The sequence below is a fragment of the Melitaea cinxia genome, chromosome 4 (genome assembly GCF_905220565.1).
Source record: "Melitaea cinxia chromosome 4, ilMelCinx1.1, whole genome shotgun sequence".
NCBI lineage: Eukaryota > Metazoa > Arthropoda > Insecta > Lepidoptera > Nymphalidae > Melitaea > Melitaea cinxia.
In genome coordinates, this window is record NC_059397.1 from 10,535,565 (window position 1) to 10,557,116 (window position 21,552).

The following is a 21,552-nucleotide window of genomic DNA, read 5'->3' on the forward strand; positions in this document are numbered from 1 at the left end:
CAAAACATGGTGTAGGTTCATAAAATTAAATAAACAAGCTAGAGATAACAAATTGTTACAATCGAAAAACGAATATAATGTGACAGGCAATGTAAAACAGTGAAGGCATTAATTTCTATTCTAGTCTGTGACTCGTAAACTGAATTTTATTTGGGGCATTCCAACGAGATGCATCACCGTGATCAATGATGTAAGCGACTCCAACCTAAATTGCAACATTGAAAATTATGATCGGCTTCTGCTAACAAATATAACCGTCGGCCTCGTCATATATTTGTCGGAGTTGAAATCCATTTGGCAGCCTTACTAATGCACTCGGTGGTAATTATTAATTGCTAGACGTCGTTGCGTGTCACATTATTTACAATTAATAGTAATTAGGATTTTAGGCATATCGTATTTTAGGCACCTATAAATAACTTATTTTTATGTTTATTGAAACTAATTTAACTGGTACGTTAGATAAAATCTGTGAAATTGCTGGCTTTCATTCAGTTTGGTAGTTAGATTGCATTGTCCCATATTATTATTACATTATACATTATTAATAATTTACATTATTATTAATTTACATTATACTTATAAAAATCCTGTGTCGCGATGTTTGTCTAGGCACTCTCCGAAAATACTGGACCGATTTTAATGAAATGTTGGACAAATATATATTTTTATTCATCATATATAATATAGGCTATATTTTATTACGATTAACGTGTTATTATTACTCTAAAATTTAAAAAATTTTGTCGGTACAAATTCTCTAGGTCAACGAGTACAAATATATATGTAATATCTATTTTTTATTGTTTTATTACTATATCATTCATCATCATTACAACCTATACAGTCCACTGCTGGACATAGGCCTCCACAAGTTTACGCCAAAAATAACGTGAACTCATGTGTTTTGCCCATAGTTACCACGCTGGGCAGGCGGGTTGGTGACCGCAGTACTGGCTTTGTCGCACCGAAGACGCTGCTACCCGTCTTCGGCCTGTGTATTTCAAAGCCAGCAGTTGGATGGTTATCCCGCCATCGGTCGGCTTCTTAAGTTCCAAGATGGTTGTGGAACCTTGTTATCCCTTAGTCGCCTCTTACGACACCCACGGGAAGAGAGGGGGTGGCTAAATTCTTTAGTGCCGTAGCCACACAGCACTATAATTTGCAATTTAATAATAAAGATAATAGAATTATTGAATAGCTCGTTTGGCGTAGCTCGCAGAGCCCTGCTTTCTATTCCGGGGACTGTGGGTTCGATTCTCACAATTATACACATATATACACACAGAAGCTACTCACTAAAGCCTATTAGAGTGTTTACTATCCAGAAAATTATTTATATGAGAGAACGCCGGTTCAGCTAATGTAGGCATATAGTAATTAATAAAATTAGCTCTATCCAGTCAATATTGATTTTAAAACAGAAAAAAGTAAAAATGTTCATTATTGTTTCATTTTTAACAGTAGTGCTAACTAAAATTCACAAAGATAAAAACGATCTGTTTTTTCTTAATTATCAAAATTCATACTGTACCTACACATTAAATTCAATTCGTCCTTGGGACATTTTTAGAATACTAGGTATACCTAGATACATTTAACAAACAATCGCTCTGGTGTAGTGGTGCGCGTAGTCGCTTAAAACGCCGACGGTTTACGGGTTCGGTTCCCGCTCGGGATGGATATTTGTAATTGCACAAATATTTCTTTCCAGTTTGGATGTCTATCCTTGTGGGTCACCCCACTGTGTCTCAGAGAGCATGTCAAGCCGTCGGTCCCAGCTATAACCATAAAAACCTGATAGCTATCGTTACTCATACCAGGGAACATATCCGCCAACCCGCAGTGAAGCAGAGTGGTGGATTAAGCTCCAATCCTTCTTCTATATGGTGAAAGAGGCCTATGCCCAACAGTGGGATGTTACAGGCTGAATGCGATACAATACCTTTAATAGCAGTAAAATTTTCTATTATGTAATTTTGAGTAAATCATAAGATTGTATCATTAATAATCCGCCACCTATAATGATGACGCCCTAATGACGCCGCGTTGGCGCAACGGTTACAGCCATGGATTGTATCTGTTGCGCTGGCGGTTTCGGGTTTGATCCCCGGACATGGCAAACATTTGAATTGGCCATACAGGTTTGCCATGGTCTGGGTGTTTGTGCAGTCCTTGTGTGTCTCCCCACCGTGCCTCGGAGAGCACGTTAAGCCGTCGGTCCCGGTTGCTATCATGTACACCTGATAGCGATCGTTACTCATAGTAGGGAATATATCCGCCAACCCGGAGCAACGTGGTGGATTAAGCTCTGATCCTTCTCCTACATGGGGAAAGAGGCCTATGCCCAGTAGTGGGATATTACAGGCTGAAGCGTTTATCATTACCAATCATATTTACATATGTTCGTTTGTGAAGTATGGCACATATTTAATACATAAATAAGATATATATATATATATATATATATATATATATATATATATATATATATATATATATATATAAGTATAAGTCTATTGCTTCTTGGAATGGCAATATATAAGGTCTCTGACTGAATCATCACGAGAACTCAAAAACAGCTGGTCATTTTTATCCATCCAGGATGGACAAAAATGAAATTTGGCAGAGAGCTAGATTATATTCGCCTGATAGGTTCTTTATTTTGCAGCCTGAAAATAAAGCTAAAAATGTGGTGTATAGAGAGGTTTTATAAAAATAACTATTAATTATACTAAATTGTGTCTTTTAAAAAGTTACTCAGTGTGATAAGTATTTCAAGTGACTGAAATAAAAAAAAAAATATTTGCGTTAAACATCTTAATAGTAATGCATATCTTCATAACCACGCGAACGTAGTCGCGGGAAACAGTTAGTGTATTATAAAACAAAGTCACCAAAAGTGTATGTGATCGATTCCCTCAAAATCTACTGAACGGATTTTCATGCCATTTCACCAATGGAGAGAGGGCTTCAAGAGGAAGTTTTACGGAACGACTAAGCCGATTTTGATGAGAGTTTCAATGGAAGTTTGTCGGGAAAATTTTGTGAAACACTGATTTCAACGCGGGCGAAGCCGCGGGCACAGCTAGTATATATACATAATATTTACCGAAATCGTAGCCGTTGTATGAAACTATTTTTCTAAGCTATTAATAACGTAATGTGCTTTATTTTGGTAGCGTTTCCAAGCAACAGAATATATTAAAGTAAAACTAGGCTATTTGACCCGCCTACCGTTCGATAGTTAAGTTTTTTGAGCGTATAGAATACTAGTACATTATAATTATATTTGTAAACATATATAAAAATTATGAAATCTACGTGCTTATAATTTTTTTATGTGCATTTAAAATTAAACAACTTTATTGGAGAAATAATAAGTTTATAACATAATGGATAATATAAGTAATACAGTCTGCAGCGGAAAATATCCGCTATAATTTTTATAAAAACATTTATTCGTAGGTAGATTTAGAAAAAACACGCAACGCCCGTAAATATAGAACCGTGTCGTCATACTCGTTATTTTCCATGTTTTTTTGGAGCTTACTCCTTAAAAAACCATATAAGGCACATGACACACACACACACACACACACACACACACACACACACACTTTTTAACCGACTTAACCGACTGAACCGATTTTGATAATTCTTTTTTTGCTGGAAAGGAGATATCATAAGTGTGGTACCATGATAAGGAAACCAGGATCTGATGATGGGATACTAGAGAAATTGAGGAAAACCCTCGAAAATTCGCATAATTTTTTACTGGGCATACTGATTTTGATGATTTTTAATTTAATCGAAAGCCGGTGTTGATTATGTAGTCACATTTAAATTTCATCGAGATCTGATTACAACTTTTGGAGTAATCTTTGATAATGCATATTTACTTGACTATTTTTTTCGTCTACCTACGTTGTATTACTTGTCGAAATGAAGTTGTTGTTTTTTTGTTTGCCAGCAAACACAATTATTAACAATACAAGTCTACTTTTTTTGTTCAAAGGTATACTCATCTGACCTCTTAAAAACAATGTATGAAAGTAGGTATGTGTTTTAAAATTATATTGCGATAAACATAATTAAATTACTATATTGACCTATTGGTTCCAATTATTTCGCCACGGCTTCGTGTAAAAATTCGCGCGCAACGTTTCTCTGCGAATTCGCATCTTCTGGAAAACGTCAAACGTATTATTCATTACTTCATTGTCCTAGGTCTACGTTATCACAGTGTACAAATAAATACTGTGGTCGTATGTCATACTCCGTAGCACGAAGGGTTGTTACAGTTTTTTAAGTGAAACACCTTTAGACGCATGAGGGTATTTTTTTTTACAAATGAAACGCAATGATAATAATATTGGCGTCACGAGGATGTGCAACGTTTTTGTCGACCAGAGCTACCTAGCGTGTACTATAGAAACTACAAAGGTTGTTACGAACGGAAATCTAAAGCTTTAGATTTGTATAAATATAAACGAGACTTAAAAATTAGTTTGCCAAAGAAGTTTCACTTTTGACGTGTATACTTTGTACGCAAGCACTATTTTTTATAAATTAATTAAAATAATATAATGTGTATGCTATTTAGTGAATTGAAGTTATTTATAGCAACGAATACAAAATGGCATTTCACTGAGATAAATTCAAGTAGAGTTTTACAATGTTTCGTGTAATATAAATGTAATTAATGAATAATAAATAAATTTTCAAATCACCTATTATAAAAATAATAATTAAAAAAAGACCCGCCTGCGTGAAGAACAACTAATAAAAAATAAACTGAAAAGGCTGGAACAAGATAAAAATGCAATAATTAAACAAAGCAAGCGAAATAAATCGAAACAATGTCAAACATTATGTACATTTAAAAATATGAATACGGTACCTATTACTTCGAAATTTTATGCAACATCTTACATAATTTGCAGTCATTCTCTCTTTCTTTGCAGTCGCGTAAAAAAGGCAACAGAAAAATATTAATTTCAGTCTTTAGATTTACTAGATTTAAATATGAAAGTTATTGAACTTAGTTATTAAAGATTCCACCATTATAAACATACATACTTACATAAGTACATCGCAAGATAAATAAGAGCTTTAAAAACTATTATATCATAGTTAATTGTTTGCTTTTGTCCATCACTAATTAACCACATAGGTATAACATGTATATATAATTTGGCAAGACATACTTACTGTTTTAGCATTAAATGTTATTTACACTTTAGATGTAGCTATAGGTGTTTTTATATCTGTAATGTAAAATAAAGTGCCTTTTAATACCCATTACCCATTTAAGTAACCTAATGTGTTTATCTAGAGCAGCCGTTGCATGTTTCAGTTGATGGAAAGCAATTTCTTGTTTCAAGAACGTAACAATAGTAGAATACTACATAACAGTATGAAATAAAGTTCCTATTAGTTTTTTCAATTTCTTCTTCTAAAGCCCTATAGAAAAGGTTTTTATGTAAAGTTAATTCTAATGAACTTTGGCACAAAATATAGATATATAAATGAAGCTAAATCGACGACTACGGATATATCTTTTTTTTATTCGTTAATTTCAGTACAAAATTTGTATTATCTATAAATGGAAAAAAAAATGTATTCACGAAAATATATGGTGTTAGAAAGTTCATTGCGTCAGCTGGTATTTAATAAGTGTAAAGAAAATTAAAAACTAGTCGTAAGTTATAATTTCCGAAAACGTTTTCAACGTACTCAGAAAAACAATAAATGTATAAGGCTCCATTAAAACGTAAGAAGTTTATCGGTGTGAGGGTATCTTATAAATTATTCAACAATTTCGATCGGCAACAGTGGAAACGGGTGTGGTGTGACCTAGAATTAAAATAATTTTCATCGTTCTACTAAAATATATTTTATCGTCTATGTTAACAATTTTTGCATTTAAAATCCTTTTAAGAAACATATGTTTTATGTCCAATAAAAAGAAAACTTTCAAAATAGCTGTTAAATCGTGTCCAAAAATCCGTAGAATTATTCATACTTAAACGGTGAACAACTTGACCAACAGCGCATGGAGTTGTATAATTGCCTTACTGTCGGCTTTCATTGTTTAACAATACAATGAACAATATAGTTAAACATTCTTACATCACAGTGTCGAAAGCGTCATTTTTTATACGTAACGATTACGGTAAGCGATTACTGTAGCCTCTAGACGTCTGCAACACCAGAAGCATCGATAGCGCGTTTCCGACCCTAGGAGCTCGGGTCACCTTACACACCACACACCTACAATTTTGAGCAGGATATTTTCTGCTCTGCCCTAGCTCAGTTAGAAATACTTTCTTTATAAAATTTCGTCACGGAAAAATATTTTCTTAAATAAATTACAAAAATTTCCTTCAAATTTGCTGGAACAGTATTACATTTGAATTTGTTTCTTGGTGATTGATAAGAATGTTTTTCTTTAAAAAAAAAAAACTCTGTAATAGTTTTTTGCATTTTATTGACATCTACAATTTTCGTAACAACTGTTTGTACTAAAATATAAATGTTTATCAGTTAAAAGCTGTTAACATGTGTGCTGGATGCAATACTATTGTTATTGTTGCCTATATAATAATGTTAGGATGAATAGACTTTCATCAATAGATATTAAACACATAAATGTCGTAGAATGTGTCTTACTTTAATATTTTTTGTAAGTACGGGTGGTACTAATTGCACTATTATCACTGAACACGTTTTTTAAGCTCCATTTTAAGCAGTCGTAGGCCCTTGAATCTTTAGAAATTCAGATATATCACGTGAATAATAATCGTTATAAACGGTGCATCAGCATGCCGCTTGAGTATAAAAAGCGTCATCACAAATACATATTTATGTTGACGAAGTTCTAACGTTCACAGTGAAAGCATTGACTAAAGCAAAATCGCAACGGTGCGAATCGCGGCTGTTGTCCACAAAATTCATGCAGAAAAAAAATTGAAATAATTTTTAAATAAATCCAACCGATAACAATATACGTGTTAATAAACGATGAGATTCATAATATTTAAGATTCAAAATAAATATCTGAAATTCTCCAAAACTCCTTAATAGTAAATTTGTAAATTATAATAAATTATCATTAACAGTAGTATGGAATAGCTGCTGTCGAAGACCGCTACAATTTGCCTCAATGCTTCTGAATGGGGATGTTCCTGTCGGTGATAGCGAGCTGCGGCAGGGGCGCCTCCACCGTCAGCACTCCGTCTCGGGACAGAGACGATTTGATCGCCTCGGGATTTGTGCCTTTAGGTAGGAGGAATTCTCTGTTGTATTCTCTGTACACCGACTTGGTCTCCGATTTCTCTTCGTGTTTGGCGTGAACCTGAAAAGATGTTTACGTTATATGTCTTAGTCGATAACAAAAACTAATGTTGATTTTATAGAGTATTCGACTTCTAACTACGTTCCTTCAATTGGGAGGTTCGGTAGGTTTTATAGAAAACCATCCCATCCATGTGAAAAATATAAACATAGCCCTTTTTTTAAATTTTCACTCACTTCAGCCTATCGCAGTCCACTGCGGGACATAGGATGGATATTCCGCCACCGCTCGGCTTTTTAAGTTCCAAGGTGCTAGTGGAACTGTGTTATCCTTTAGTCGCCTCTTACGACACCCACGGGAAAAGAGCACACAAAGTAGCCACACAGCTTACAGTTTTTTTATTTTATTTTGTTTTAATATACGAGCTATTCTGGCAAAGTACTTCTGCAAAACTTTGCAACGCTATTTTTCTTAGCACTAAAAAACGTCGATAAAGTGTAATATTAATAGTAACTCTTGCATACTCCTAAAAACCGCATATGGAAACGAATTAATTTTCTCGTAGAATAGTTGTACCCGTGCTTATGCGCTCACGAAATTTATCATGCGGAACGAGTCTATCAAAGTAGCTCGTCTATTTACACAAAGTCAAATTTGAAAATGGGCTAGGAACTTTTTTTTTCACGTAGAACGTGATCTGTTACACGTACTGAACCCCCATTTGAAGAAAGGTAGTTAGGAGTCGAACATCTGTATAAACAGCTTTTTTTAAAAAGTAGCGTCTGAGGACCACGAAAATACATTCGGATTATTAAAACTCATAAATAATTTAAAAACACTGACCAATAATTTGTTGTCGACTGTCTTCACGACGATTTCTTCAGGCGTGTACTGGCTGACGTCAAATCTGAGTTTGAGTGATTTGCCGTCGCCTTCATCTTGAATGAGGGGAGAGTTCAAACTGTCCCAATGACTGGGTTCAGCCAACTGTCTGCTATCACTGTGCTGTGTTGATGTGGTAGTACTGTGGAGTAATAAACACAATGTTAGTTCGATGATATTCGATTATTAGTTTAAGAAAAACAACTATTTAGGTTGATTAAAATAACTCGTGACCTAGTTAAAAATTAATTATAGTGTTTAGTGACACGGTGTTTTGAATTAAAAACAATTTCAATATAATTTTTACCAACTATTATATTATTTCAATTGTGTTCTTATTGAACGAATTTAACTCGCTTTCACTTAGTTAAAACTAATTTCCCAGTGAACACATGACATCAGTTTACGTAAATGTGACATCAAAAGGATATAAAATTAGTGTTTTATGTCACATTGATATCACATTTACGTAACTGTAAAATATGAATAGCTGACAATTATAGCTTAAGTTAGTGTTAGCTAATACAGCTATCATTTATGTGTCAGATGTAAAGATTTTCATTCACGTTACGTCTGAAACACGCATTCTATTAAAATTAAACATTTAATTGATACTAGCCGTTACGAGTGAAGTAAGAAATTATAAAACCAAATCTTATTTAAAACTAAACGTTATTACAGCATAGTGTATGTGTGTGTGTGTGTGTGTGTAATTTAACTTTCTTGGATTAGTCACTTTTATTGTGTGATAAAGAAATAACAGGTCAACGACTGCTCAACATGAAATTTTTAGGATATTTGCGTGCAAGACACGAAGTCGTGTCACAACGTACCTAAATACATTACTGCTAGGTATTTCATTTGAAAATTTACATGTAGGTACTACGAGTCTGTGTCTACTTGAAATATTCTTAAATAAATACTTTGATTTTTTTTTCTTTATTTAAGGAGTTTTAGTTCATAAGAATTATGCCTCTCCATAGGAACATCACACATGTTACATACAATGAATTAATGAGGTCGTCGTCGCATATCAATGTTTACAATCTTGTGTAATAATTTAGCCGGTTCTGAGAGAAGATTGTATGTTGTCTTCGTCATTCATTCAAAATTAAATCTAAATTTATTTTATGAATACTCTGTATGATACCTATAAACGTCGCAACCTTAACCGAGGTTATCACAATTAAGAAATAAGTTTATCTTAGAGTGTGAACAATTTAGTAACGGTTAAAAAAACATCTTTCAATTGACTGTAAAATTAAGGTCATATGTGACACATGATTTGCTACGTCATGTGCTTAGTTCTTTTTTTAAGTTTTAAGATTAACACGGGTGCAAAATAAAACACAACTATACATGGCCGCTGTTCAACCAGAGAGAGTTTATTCCCAAGAGACTTATTCTATAGACAAGACCCCCATAGACTATATATTATATAAACTATAATCATTACACCTACAACACTCCTCCCCCCTAAGCTTTCACTAACAATTTGCTTTAAAGTTTAATTAAAATTTATTTAGACACCTTACAAATTAAGACGCTGCACTGGTCTACGCATACGCCCACTCCTTTTAACTTCAGTCTGAATACCAATTGGAGATTTAGGAATACTAACTGAATCTTTCTTATTATTATTAAAAGCATTTGAACTATTAGTCGAATTATTAGAAGTCTCCAATTCGCCCTCAGATGTTGCACTTATACTAACCTCATTACCAGGAATGTCATTCTCTATCATATCTTGAGTGTTATTAGACTCGTCTTGATCGGCACGTGAATTTCTAGGCAAACATTGAGTGACATTTCTGGTAAGTATACCTCTATCAGTATTTACATCATACATTACATTTCCAACCGGTCGGTCAATAATACCTTCTAACCATTTCCTTGACTTATCATAAGATGCTACAAGTACTTTATCACCAGGTAAATATTGTTTAACTGGCTTATTACAAACAGACCGGCGAGGAATAGTTACATCTTTCTTAATTAAAGATAAACGCGTACGCAATTGCCTGCCCAACATCAACTCACAAGGTGCTCTACCTGTGGTAGCATGTGGAGCCGAACGATAAGCCAACAACCACTGCTGAACACTATGATCCAAGTCCTTGTTATTAAATGTCTGTGCCAGCATGGCCTTTTTAAATGTTTGCACTCCCCTCTCCGCTAAGCCATTGCTCGCTGGATGATAAGGAGCAGTACAAATATGTCTGATATTATTATTCTTACAAAATGTAATGAACTCAGCCGATGTCCACTGTGGACCATTATCGGTAACAAACTGCTCAGGAAGGCCAAATCTAGCGAACATACTGCGTAGACATTTTATAGTGGCACTCGAGGTAGTCAATTTCATTTTGGCTACTTCAGGCCATTTCGAGTGTGCATCCATAACAATTAACCACATATGTCCCCTAAATGGACCAGCAAAATCTGCATGAAGACGTTTCCATGGCTCGTTAGGCCATTCCCAGTTATGTAAATGTTTTAAGGGTGGTAAATTCCTGTTTTGGATGCATCCTTCACAATTACTTGTAATATCCTTAATGTCATTACTAATGTTGGGCCACCAAAAACAACTATTTGCTAAAGCTTGCATTTTATTAATGCCCAAATGACCAGCATGTAATTCAATCAGAACTTTAGATTTCAAACTATTAGGTATTACAATTCTATCTCTCCAAATAATACAATCTTTAATCAAATATAGCTCTCTCTCTTTTCCTTTATAATTAAGCAATTCCTTATCAATAATTTTTGGCCAACCTTCCCTTAAATATGTAAAAACTTTACTTAACACAGGATCTCTTTGAGTATGCTTAGCTACATCAGTTAATGTTACTGGCGGGTTATCCAAAACAATGCTGTTGATGTTGCCCTCCAAATAACTTTTATCATCTTCACTACTATTTTTAATCGGTAACCTAGAAGGGAAATCAGCTGCAGCATTATTTTGAGATGTCCTATATTTAATTATATAATTATAATTAGACAAAATTAGGGACCATCTTGTCATTCTATCAGCATAAATACTACTAGCAGTTTTGCTTGGATTAAATATTGATATGAGAGGTTTATGGTCTGTTACAAGAGTGAAAGTCCTCCCTTTTAAATATAAATCAAATTTCTTTACAGCCCATATAATGGCCAAAGCCTCTTTATCAATTTGAGAATATTTTGTTTCTGCATCATTGAGCGTTCTGCTTGCAAATGCAATAGGACGTTCACACACTGCATTACCTATCTTAATTTCATGAGCTAAACAAGCTCCTAAACCATACCTTGAAGCGTCACAACTCAATATCACCGGCAACTCAGGGTTATAATGAACTAATACTTGGTCTGATGCAATAGCTTTCTTGGCCCATTCATATGCTTCTACTTGTTCTTTTCCCCACTCCCATTTTCCAGAATTTTTAAGTAACTGGTACAATGGTTTTAAATTATCTGCTGCATTCTTTAAAAACTTATGATAAAAATTAATAGTACCAAGAAAACTTCGCAATTCCTTTACATTGTTAGGTTGTGGTGCCTCCAAGATAGCCCTAACATGCTCAGGTGTTTTGTGAACTCCCTCTTTGTCAATAACATGTCCACAATATTCTAATTGTGAAGACATTAGCACTGTTTTATCTTTATTGATCTTAATATTCAATATTCTTAGTTTATTAAAAATACACTCTAATGTTTTTAAGTGACTCTTTATATCGCATGATGCAACTAATATATCATCAATAAAACAATACACGTTTGGCATATTAAAATGTTTATCCATAAAATCTTGCCATTCTTGAGGAGCTGATGCCATTCCAAACATCATGAAAGTTGGCCGATACAACCCCCACGGTGTAGTCAATGTCATCAGCTTTTGTGCCTCACCATCCATTCTCCTATTCATGTATGCTTTTCTCAAATCTATTTTACTAAATACTGTCTTAATATTATTATCATCTTTATTTAATTTAGCAAAAATATCCTCTATTACCGGGATTGGATGATGTGGCATCTCAAGATAAGGGTTAATAGTCACCTTATAGTCACCACAAATTCTTATATTCTTAGGCCCTTTTATGATACTAACAATAGGCGTCGCCCATGTCACCACCTCAGATTTATCAACTTTACACATTTTACCCTCTTTACATAATTTATCTAGTTCCCCTTTTACCAGATTTTCTAACGCATAAGGAACACGCCTAGGCTTACAAGATATAGGAGTTACATTTTCTTTTAATTTTAAAGTACCTACTGCACCTTTAATTTCCCCAGGGACCCCTGAAAATATGTCCCTATACTTATCCACTAACTTTTTAATTTCAGATTTCTCCCTTTCAATATTATTACACTGCTTCTTACAACTATTCCAATCAATTTTTATTACACTGAGCCAATCTCTACCTAACAAAGGTTTCTTACCTTCTTTCACAATAATTAATGGAGCCAAATAATCTTTATTTTTATTTTTAACTAATACTTGAGTTTTACCGATCACTGTTATATATTGACCTCCATAACCAGTTATTTTTGAAAAACAATTTGATACTTTTACATTTGGCAGTAGTGATTTATATAAAAACTCAGGTATTAATGTTACATCTGACCCGCAATCAATTTGAAATAAAATATCAACATTATTAACATTTAGTGAAATATTCCAGGGATCTGGACACTTTTCGTCAATTAATGTTACTTTATTAACCTTTACACTATCTTCATTTTGATAAAATAGTAACTCTAACCCGTAATCACAATTTTCCTTTTCTGAATACACACTGCTTTTAACCTGTAACACTGAAAATTCATCTTTATTTACCTCCTTTACTTTTCTTGACGGAAATCTCTTATGTAGATCAACCTGGGCTCGGCAGACACTCGCAATATGCCCCTTCTTATGACATTTGTAACATTCTTCTTCTCTGAACTTACACTTCGGTTTTATATGTCCCAGCTTACCACAACAATGACATTTCACCTTCACCGTCTCTTTACTTTCTTTTTGATGAGACACCTTCTGCACCTCTGCTTCTTCTTGGCCGTGCGTAATCAGCCTCGCCCCTTTCTCAGCCAGCTCCATCCCTATAGCTATGTTCACCGCTGTCGTGAAAGTTAATTTATCTTCATTAAAGAGTCTTTTTACAATATTCTCATATCGTAAGCCATGAACAAATTTATCTCTCAATGATCTTTCCAGATGTGCCCCGAAATTACACGTTTGGGCAAGCTTTTTAAGGGCCGCCACGAACTCTGCAATGGATTCATTAGGCAATTGTACTCTTTTCATAAATTTGTATGTTTCTGTAATTTCTGACTGAGTTGGTTCGATATGTCTTTCAATGAGCTCAACTAATTGTTTATAGTTTTTGCTGTCCAGACTAGACGGAAAACATAATTCTGTCAGCAATGTTACAATATCGAAGCCTATACATGAAATTAAATACTGGGGCCATTTTGCCTCGTCTATGTTGTGTATTCTCATTTTATTTTCAAACACTTGCTTGTATACTTTAAATGTGCACTTAGCCGTGGAAAACTCTTGTATTATCATTGCACTTCCCCCTGCAAGCGCCATGCTGTTTCGTAAAATTTTCTTCTTGTGTGCCGACGTGACAACACACTAATCACAGTATATACGGATTGCGGACGTGACACGTACAAATATTATTATATTGGTGATCCTCGTCGCCATTGACACATGATTTGCTACGTCATGTGCTTAGTTCTTTTTTAAGTTTTAAGATTAACACGGGTGCAAAATAAAACACAACTATACATGGCCGCTGTTCAACCAGAGAGAGTTTATTCCCAAGAGACTTATTCTATAGACAAGACCCCCATAGACTATATATTATATAAACTATAATCATTACACCTACAACAATATGCATTTCTCATTTAAAATGTTTCGTGTCTTACACGCAAATTATAACAAAACCGTTTACGATAAACGCGAAGAAGAAATACGATATAAAACGTGTAGTCGACATGAAAATTGTTGGTTGTTTCGTGAAGCGTCAGTTCAGAGAACGGATACCTCATGCTGCCACTGAATGCTTTTAATGAAATTTTAATAATATACAATCAGATTTGATTTTAGATTACATTAAACAAATATAAATAATCAATGAAATTCGTTAATTTTGCATAATAAAAAATTGTATTTAAATTTTTTATTAATTGATGTTAAATCAAAAATTGTATACGATTCTCCGACAGGTATTTTTTTATTATTTTTCAGTCGTGGTAAATTCGTACTTGATGAATGAAAGAGTTTTTTTTCCGCGTTTGTGTTGATTGTGATCACACTTCACAAGGCTGATGTCACGCTTACAAATGCAGATACAAGGTTACTGTCCACAAATGATCTCACCAATGTTACCCAATATATCACAAAATCATTATCCGTTGTACAGTAAACATAATTGTTTATCGACCAGTATTTCAAAAATTTAATTTTTTTTTTTAACTTTATTATCAAATACTTCATCCCACATACACGTAGCACATATAAAATATTATTATTACTTATTAATAAGTATATACTTATTAATATTACTATTCTATTTTACGTAAATTGATGTGATAATATCAATGTGCGTTTAAAAAACAGAATTAGTATGTCGTGTTAGTGTAAATACGTGTGCAGTGAATTATTACCAACATATAGGTACACTATAGATACAAAAAATAGAATATATTATATTTTAAACATTTTACCTCTCTGATGATTTGGTTACTCCTCCGGAGGAAACAGATTCGAAATTGTAAGACATGCAAAAAGCAATATTTGTTGTTAGTTTTTTGAATACTTAAATCGAAATTAATCTTTATATTCGATTTATGGTTTTTACATGGTTTAAGTTCTTCATACTTTTTACTAAATTAATAAAAAATTATATTATTCAAAAACTTAGTACTTTTTATAAGCAGTTATAAATTACAATTTAGTATAAAAATAGAGAAAATATATCATGCATAAACGAGCTATATTGAGAATATAATTTAATAAGCCAAATAGGTATTTACATATACAATAAGCATAATATAAAAATAATTTTGAGAAATAGATATATTATAAGGTATTTTTTACGGTTTTGAACGGTAATTAATAAATGAGATTTTTAGAATATTCATCGTTCATTAGTAATGTATTACAAGGACATTACGCTTGGTTCAGGCCCGATTTATTTAAAGCAAGTGTTAACATATATCCTATAGTTTACCACAGATTTACTAATGCGTTTTGCTAAGACCCTTAAAAAGGGTTAAGCTTTAGAGACCGCCTTGTCATTGTGGGTACTTAGAAGGAAGATGCATTAAGGTTAAGCTTTTTATGTCAAATAAAAAAGTATATTTCACCCTTCATCAATAATTTTATGACTGATGTTGGCCAAAGATTAATCGATTGAAGGTTGTAACACTGAATTCTTACCCTGCCTAACTTGCTTGGGGTCAGACCTACGCTTATTCATATAGATCTACGAAAACGTTTATAATTTCGTTTCTAATTAATAAAATACTAATATATTTCCCAGAATTGTATATACTAATCTGTAGAACACTTCGTAGCATTTTATTTGTAATACTATACAGAACGAAATTAATTACTGCGTTTCCTTTAACCGACGCTTATATTTCTATAAATTTGCATATTACATTATCTTGATACTTTTGTGGCCTCGTGCTTTATATGAAAGTTTTTATCGATATTGTTTTAATAAGAACATGATCTGCCTACACTGTTACACCAGTATGGGCGGACCAGTTTCTCGTTGCTTAGTTTGTGTAACAAAATAAAATAATTTGTTCAGAATGATTAAATATTAAATTGATGTTATTGTTAAAATCGAACCACAGTGTAAACATTTTTTAAAATTAAAAGAAAATAAATATATAGAGGACGTCCTAACCTCGTCCTTACCAACAGTATGACCAATATGATCTGCCAAGTACCTACATTTCTTCGTGACGATTGTGCATTGCGTCACGACGTTTCTGATGAACCCGATTCGCATCAACTGGGTCATGTATGGTTTCATGCGGTAGATGGTATATCAGTGCGATCAAACTAACATTCAACTATGTTAGCGCATTACTTTTGTATATGTATATACAATATACATTTGTATACATGTATCCACGTCGATAAAATAATCATAAACCGGTTTTCGCGTGAACAATGTATCAACGCTATGCACTTTTGATACGCAAGAGTCAAGACAGAATATATTTGACTCTACATTTATTTAAATTTCGAATGTATACCTAATATAATGCTTTTTTTTTGTTATTTTATACATAAAGCTGTATATATTAGTTTTGGTTTAAATAATTTATGTGTAAGAATCGTTTGACCATTTCTCAATTTTATGTACAAATCGTTCAGAGCAGCCGGCCGGCGCTATTTCTATTTATGACATCATCTCGCGTCGGGCTTACGTATCGCTGCATGCTTTAAATGGAGCCGACTAAGATATCTGCAGTTGATGTCGTTCCGCGGAATGATCCCGAATAATGCCTTTTGAATATAACTACTTTCGTGGAACAACAATCGAGGTCGCCCGAGGTGGAGGACTCTTGCGAAATTCCCAATCTCATTAATTCAAGATTCCCTTTTAGGTAAACAGGGCCGGCAACGTTTAAGAAACATTCTGAATAATAATGTTAATTGTACAAATATGTCTCACATAAAAATTATAATAAACTTAAAAGATTGCATAATTTATTAGCGAATAATATGACTAAACATTCGAATTACAATTAACATATAGTTAATATAAACAAGACTTTCCAACTTAATTTAAAACAAACGCTATGAAACAGAAATTGATAAATACCTTGTTGAACTTTTGAAGAAATTGTTACTTTCTCTGTTCATTAACTCCGATCGAAATTTGCACATTTCTTCTTCCATCTTTCTCATTTCGGCGTCGAATCTTTCTCGTATGCTAGAAAACTCGGTGTCAATTACAGAAAAATCTCCAAGCTTGATGGGTATATTCCTCTTAAGTCCACTGTCAGCCATTTTCACGTGTGTGTAGTGTGAAAACTGTCGAACCTAAATAAACACTAGCTGGATAACGTTTTGTGTAAACACAGTTCACGGTGTCGCTACGCACTCGTTAGAGGACAAGGCAGGACTGATCATTAGTCGTCGACTCGGCGCCAGGGGGCTTGCGCACAGTTTTAAATAGCCTCACGTTCGACGATTCGAACGCCGCTGCGGACTCGCTCAGCGTCATTCGACCCACACTGTGCTTCTCGCTCATTCTATAAATCTACTTCTACTTACAAGTTACAGCTAACAATCTTAAGCATGAGAATTGAGATGCCTCACGCATGAAGGAGGGGGCTGGTTACCACTATGTTATTTAATTGATGAATCATTGTCTCAGGATTTGTCTTAGCTGTATATGGTAATCATTGTATTTATTGAGGCATACGTATTATTCATTACGATATTTTTAAAGAACAACGCATTGGCAATGATTGAATACTTTGATGATTTGTTATTTATTTTTGTGACGATGTAACATCAATTCATCTTTCAAATTGTATGAAGGTTTGAGTTAAATTTATATATTTGATAAGAAAATATTAACAAAGTAATTGTGTCTGTAGAATAATTAAGGAAATTATCATGAAATACAAAGATGTTTAGAGAGTTTAGATGTCATCTATAATTATAGTCAGACAAGGTTAACGCAACAAAAAGGAGATATCGCTATCGACCTCATGTTTATTATGACGTATATTACGTCATTAATGTCGTTTACTGGCAACGTGTAGGTAGACATGGAAGTTACCTAACGTGTGAACAATGCGACGTGACCTTCTGTAGATCTACCTACATGTTTCCATTTATCATTCTGAAAAATAAGTTGATTCACAAATTAATGAGGATTCCGCTCAATGAGCTGTTAGTCTAAAAATTCTCAGAAGAAAGTTTCAGAAATTGTCTGCTACTGAATACATTCTACAATTGGTTAATAGAACCGTTAATTCAGTCAGTCAGTTATACTTACCTAGTTAAAATTGTTTCAAATATGTAATTTTTATAAATTACTTTACTTAAATACAAAAAGTAGTTTATATCGACCTATACGTACAATATTTATCCTAATACCACAGCTTAAAGAACTTCATAGTTTTTCCCCAATTATAAATGAAGTACATACTTCAGTGTGATGTGGGATTTTTGTATGATTGTAATCCATGGGTTTACTGCAAAATGCAAAGTGTAAGATATAGATTTTTCAGAAAACTATTTTATTTGTCATTTCAATAGATAAAGCTGCCCATACCCTTCTCCTTGGGTGTTTTTATACGGAAATAGTAGGACTAGTTACCTTGTTAAGCTGGAAAGAATACAAAACCAGGCAATGACAATCATAGGAGGTTTTATCAAAAGCACCCTAATCCATGCGATGGAAAAAGAGCTATACTTACAGCCACTATGTATTCGGAGAACTTTTCTAACAGGTAAATTTTATCTAAGATCAAGAACAGTTCAAAACAATATCCTTACAGACATCTTAGAAGAGCTATCCAACCTTTGCCAGAATTTGTATTGGAGAAATAAAAAACTACCATTGCTTATACTTATCCATAGAACATATAGGGAGTCGCATATACACTCTAGTCCCATAATAGATATTTTGTCTTTCGACACATGGATAAGCAATATTGATCTAAGTCAAACTATAAGTACTAATATTGACGGAGTTAGTAAGGCAAAAAGATTGATTAATGTATCCGATCTCAAATCTAGTTGCATTAGAATGATAAACAATAAGTTTAGCCATCATTATAAATTGTTTACTGATGGTTCTAAGGATGGTTTAAATATAGAAGCTTCTTTCTTTGATCCTCAGTTTGATATTAAAGCTAAGTTTAAAATCAATGCCAACATCTCGATCATGAACTGTGAACTCGTAGCGATCTCCGAAGCCCTAGGGCATAATGCACATAGGTCAGGAAAACTTTAAAAGTAGCATTCAACATCTGGCTCGGATACCCTCGAGCCTTCGAGGAATACCGATAGCCGTAGTCATTATACATACTATCTGGAAAATCCGTGCAATAAATAAAAATGTTGTGATCCAGTGGATACCCTCTCATGTTGGCATCATGGGTTACGAAGAGGCCGACTTATTAGCCCGACAAGCAGCTTACGAAGGGATTGAATATGCATGTTTGCCGTTACACTCAGATTGGCTTAGTAACTTAAAAACACTGTAGATCCGAATGGCGCGAGTATTTTGACGAGCGTTCGTGATTGAAAGGTATGTGGTATAAAACAGTACAGTCTGAGCCGCTTCGTTACCCATGGTTCGAGGAAAATAAAATAGACAGGAAGCATGTAGTGGCTTTGTTGAAAATGCGTACTAGTCACATTCCATCCAACAAGTTCATACACTTAATGGGAAAAACTGATTCTCCAAATTGTCCAGTTTGTGATATCATTGACGATGTTTATCATGTGTTGATGGAGTGTGACCGGAACGTATCGGAAAGACAAGTGTTAGGCTGGGGATTAGATGTAGGGGCTTGCAACAGCGCCTTGGCCTCTCCCTTTTCGGAGGATGCTAGGGTGCTGTGCAGGATGTTATTTGCTGTATATCTAAGAGAATAATAAAGGTTAGATGAATCATATTGTGTCAAAAGTTAGGATATGCGGGGGACCAAGAAAAAATCACACATAACTGTGACTTTATTCTTGGTCCGCGGCCTATTATTATTATCTTTTTTTTTAACTAAGCATAATGTTACTTATTGATATATGGCTATGTTTTTGTTGTTGTCATTTTGTATCATTTATGTTACGGGGGTGACATAATCACTGATTAAACTCCCATTAAATAAAAGAATAAAAAAAACCTTCTCCTACGTGGAGAACTAGGCCTTTTCTCTAGTGGGATGTCACGGGCTTAATAAATAAAAAAATTCAGCTCAATATTACAATAAGAATTCTAATACCTACTTGCTACAAAAAGGATAAAGCTTTCCATGATAAAATATGTCAGAGTTTAGCTACCGTGAGATCGAACAAATGTTAGTCGGAAAGAATATATTTTGAAAGCCTTTAGTTTAAAATAATAATATATATTCTAATTCTTTTACACTAACAGTTGTCTTTGAAGTTCTACACTGTCATTTGAGCTACTTCAGAGATATCGACAATGTGAGAGCTTTTTCGACCGAGTATAATATAAGTAAAATATAGTAGTATAATATAGTTTGCTAGATCTTTTATAGTACAATAATACCTCCAGTTTTTTTTATGAACATTAATATTTTGAAAAGTTACTAAAGACAATTAAGAAGGGCCTATACATAATTATATGATATCGTCACGTCAGAACCTACGAAGCAAATCTTGACGCGGGTTAGTTCACGAGGTGAAGGCACTTGTCACAAGATTTTTTTTAAAAGATTGAAATACTAATTTTAATTTCACACGCAAAGTTAGTTGATGCTGTTATTATAACTTACCTTATATATAAATACTTAAGTAAAAGCTTCTATCATCTATGCTACATAAGATAAAGTGACATATTAACGACCATTTAACCCAAATGTGTCTTCTAATTTAAGAGGTAGGTAGTTATATCAAACAAACTTAAAGGGGCTTAGGTTATTGAACTGCGATTCTTAAACTACAGCCTGTTACGTTTTACATCGCCCCTAACAAAAATATTGAACTGACACTATTTGTGTCAGCTTATTGTAGTAGCTTTACGTCAACCTGCGTTATAAAACTATAACGTTGTTGATAATTTAATGTCATGGTCTATTTTAAGTAAGTATTCTATTGAAATTAAAATTTTAGTGACACAAACTCAAACGTATTGCGTATATAATCTTTAATGCTTTTGAGTGTTGGGCAAAGGCTGTTTTCGTCGTTTCAATTTTACGAAATTTTTTAAATAAATTTATGATCAATCGGTGTAAAAAAAGTGGTATCGAAAATGATCGTAACAAAAATTGGCAATCTATCATCATCATCATAAATGTTGAAGATATAAATGACCAAATATGTTAGTCTATAGGGACAATTTTTTCTGATTAGTTTAAAAATGGAACACCTGGTTTATTAATTATAACCTACTAATAAATTCACCACGCTCGTTCTACATAAATATATTTCATCGAAAAAGTAAACATTACAGTTGCCTCAGAAAACTCATCTATTATATGTATATCATTTGTTAAATTCATCTGTGTTTTCATCCGCAGGAAACATAAGCCCCTATTTTTAGAATATTCAAAGCTGCATACACATTACGGTTACTGTTAACAACGCGCGTTTAGTCACAATGTTGGTCGAATATAGCTATAACTCTAAAGAGCTGCCATTTTAT

General features: G+C 33.6%; 1 protein-coding gene across 1 annotated transcript; it reads right to left on the reverse strand.

The window, feature by feature from the left end:
- Positions 1-6,476: 6,476 nt before the first annotated feature.
- LOC123670169 (heat shock protein beta-1) lies at positions 6,477-17,509 on the reverse strand. The gene is made up of 3 exons (XM_045603679.1): positions 17,026-17,509; positions 8,144-8,324; positions 6,477-7,360 (listed from the first exon to the last, which is right to left on the reverse strand). The coding sequence occupies exons 1-3, from the start codon at positions 17,211-17,213 to the stop codon at positions 7,166-7,168; spliced, it is 564 nt and encodes a 187-aa protein (XP_045459635.1). The 5' UTR covers positions 17,214-17,509; the 3' UTR covers positions 6,477-7,165.
- Positions 17,510-21,552: the final 4,043 nt, after the last annotated feature.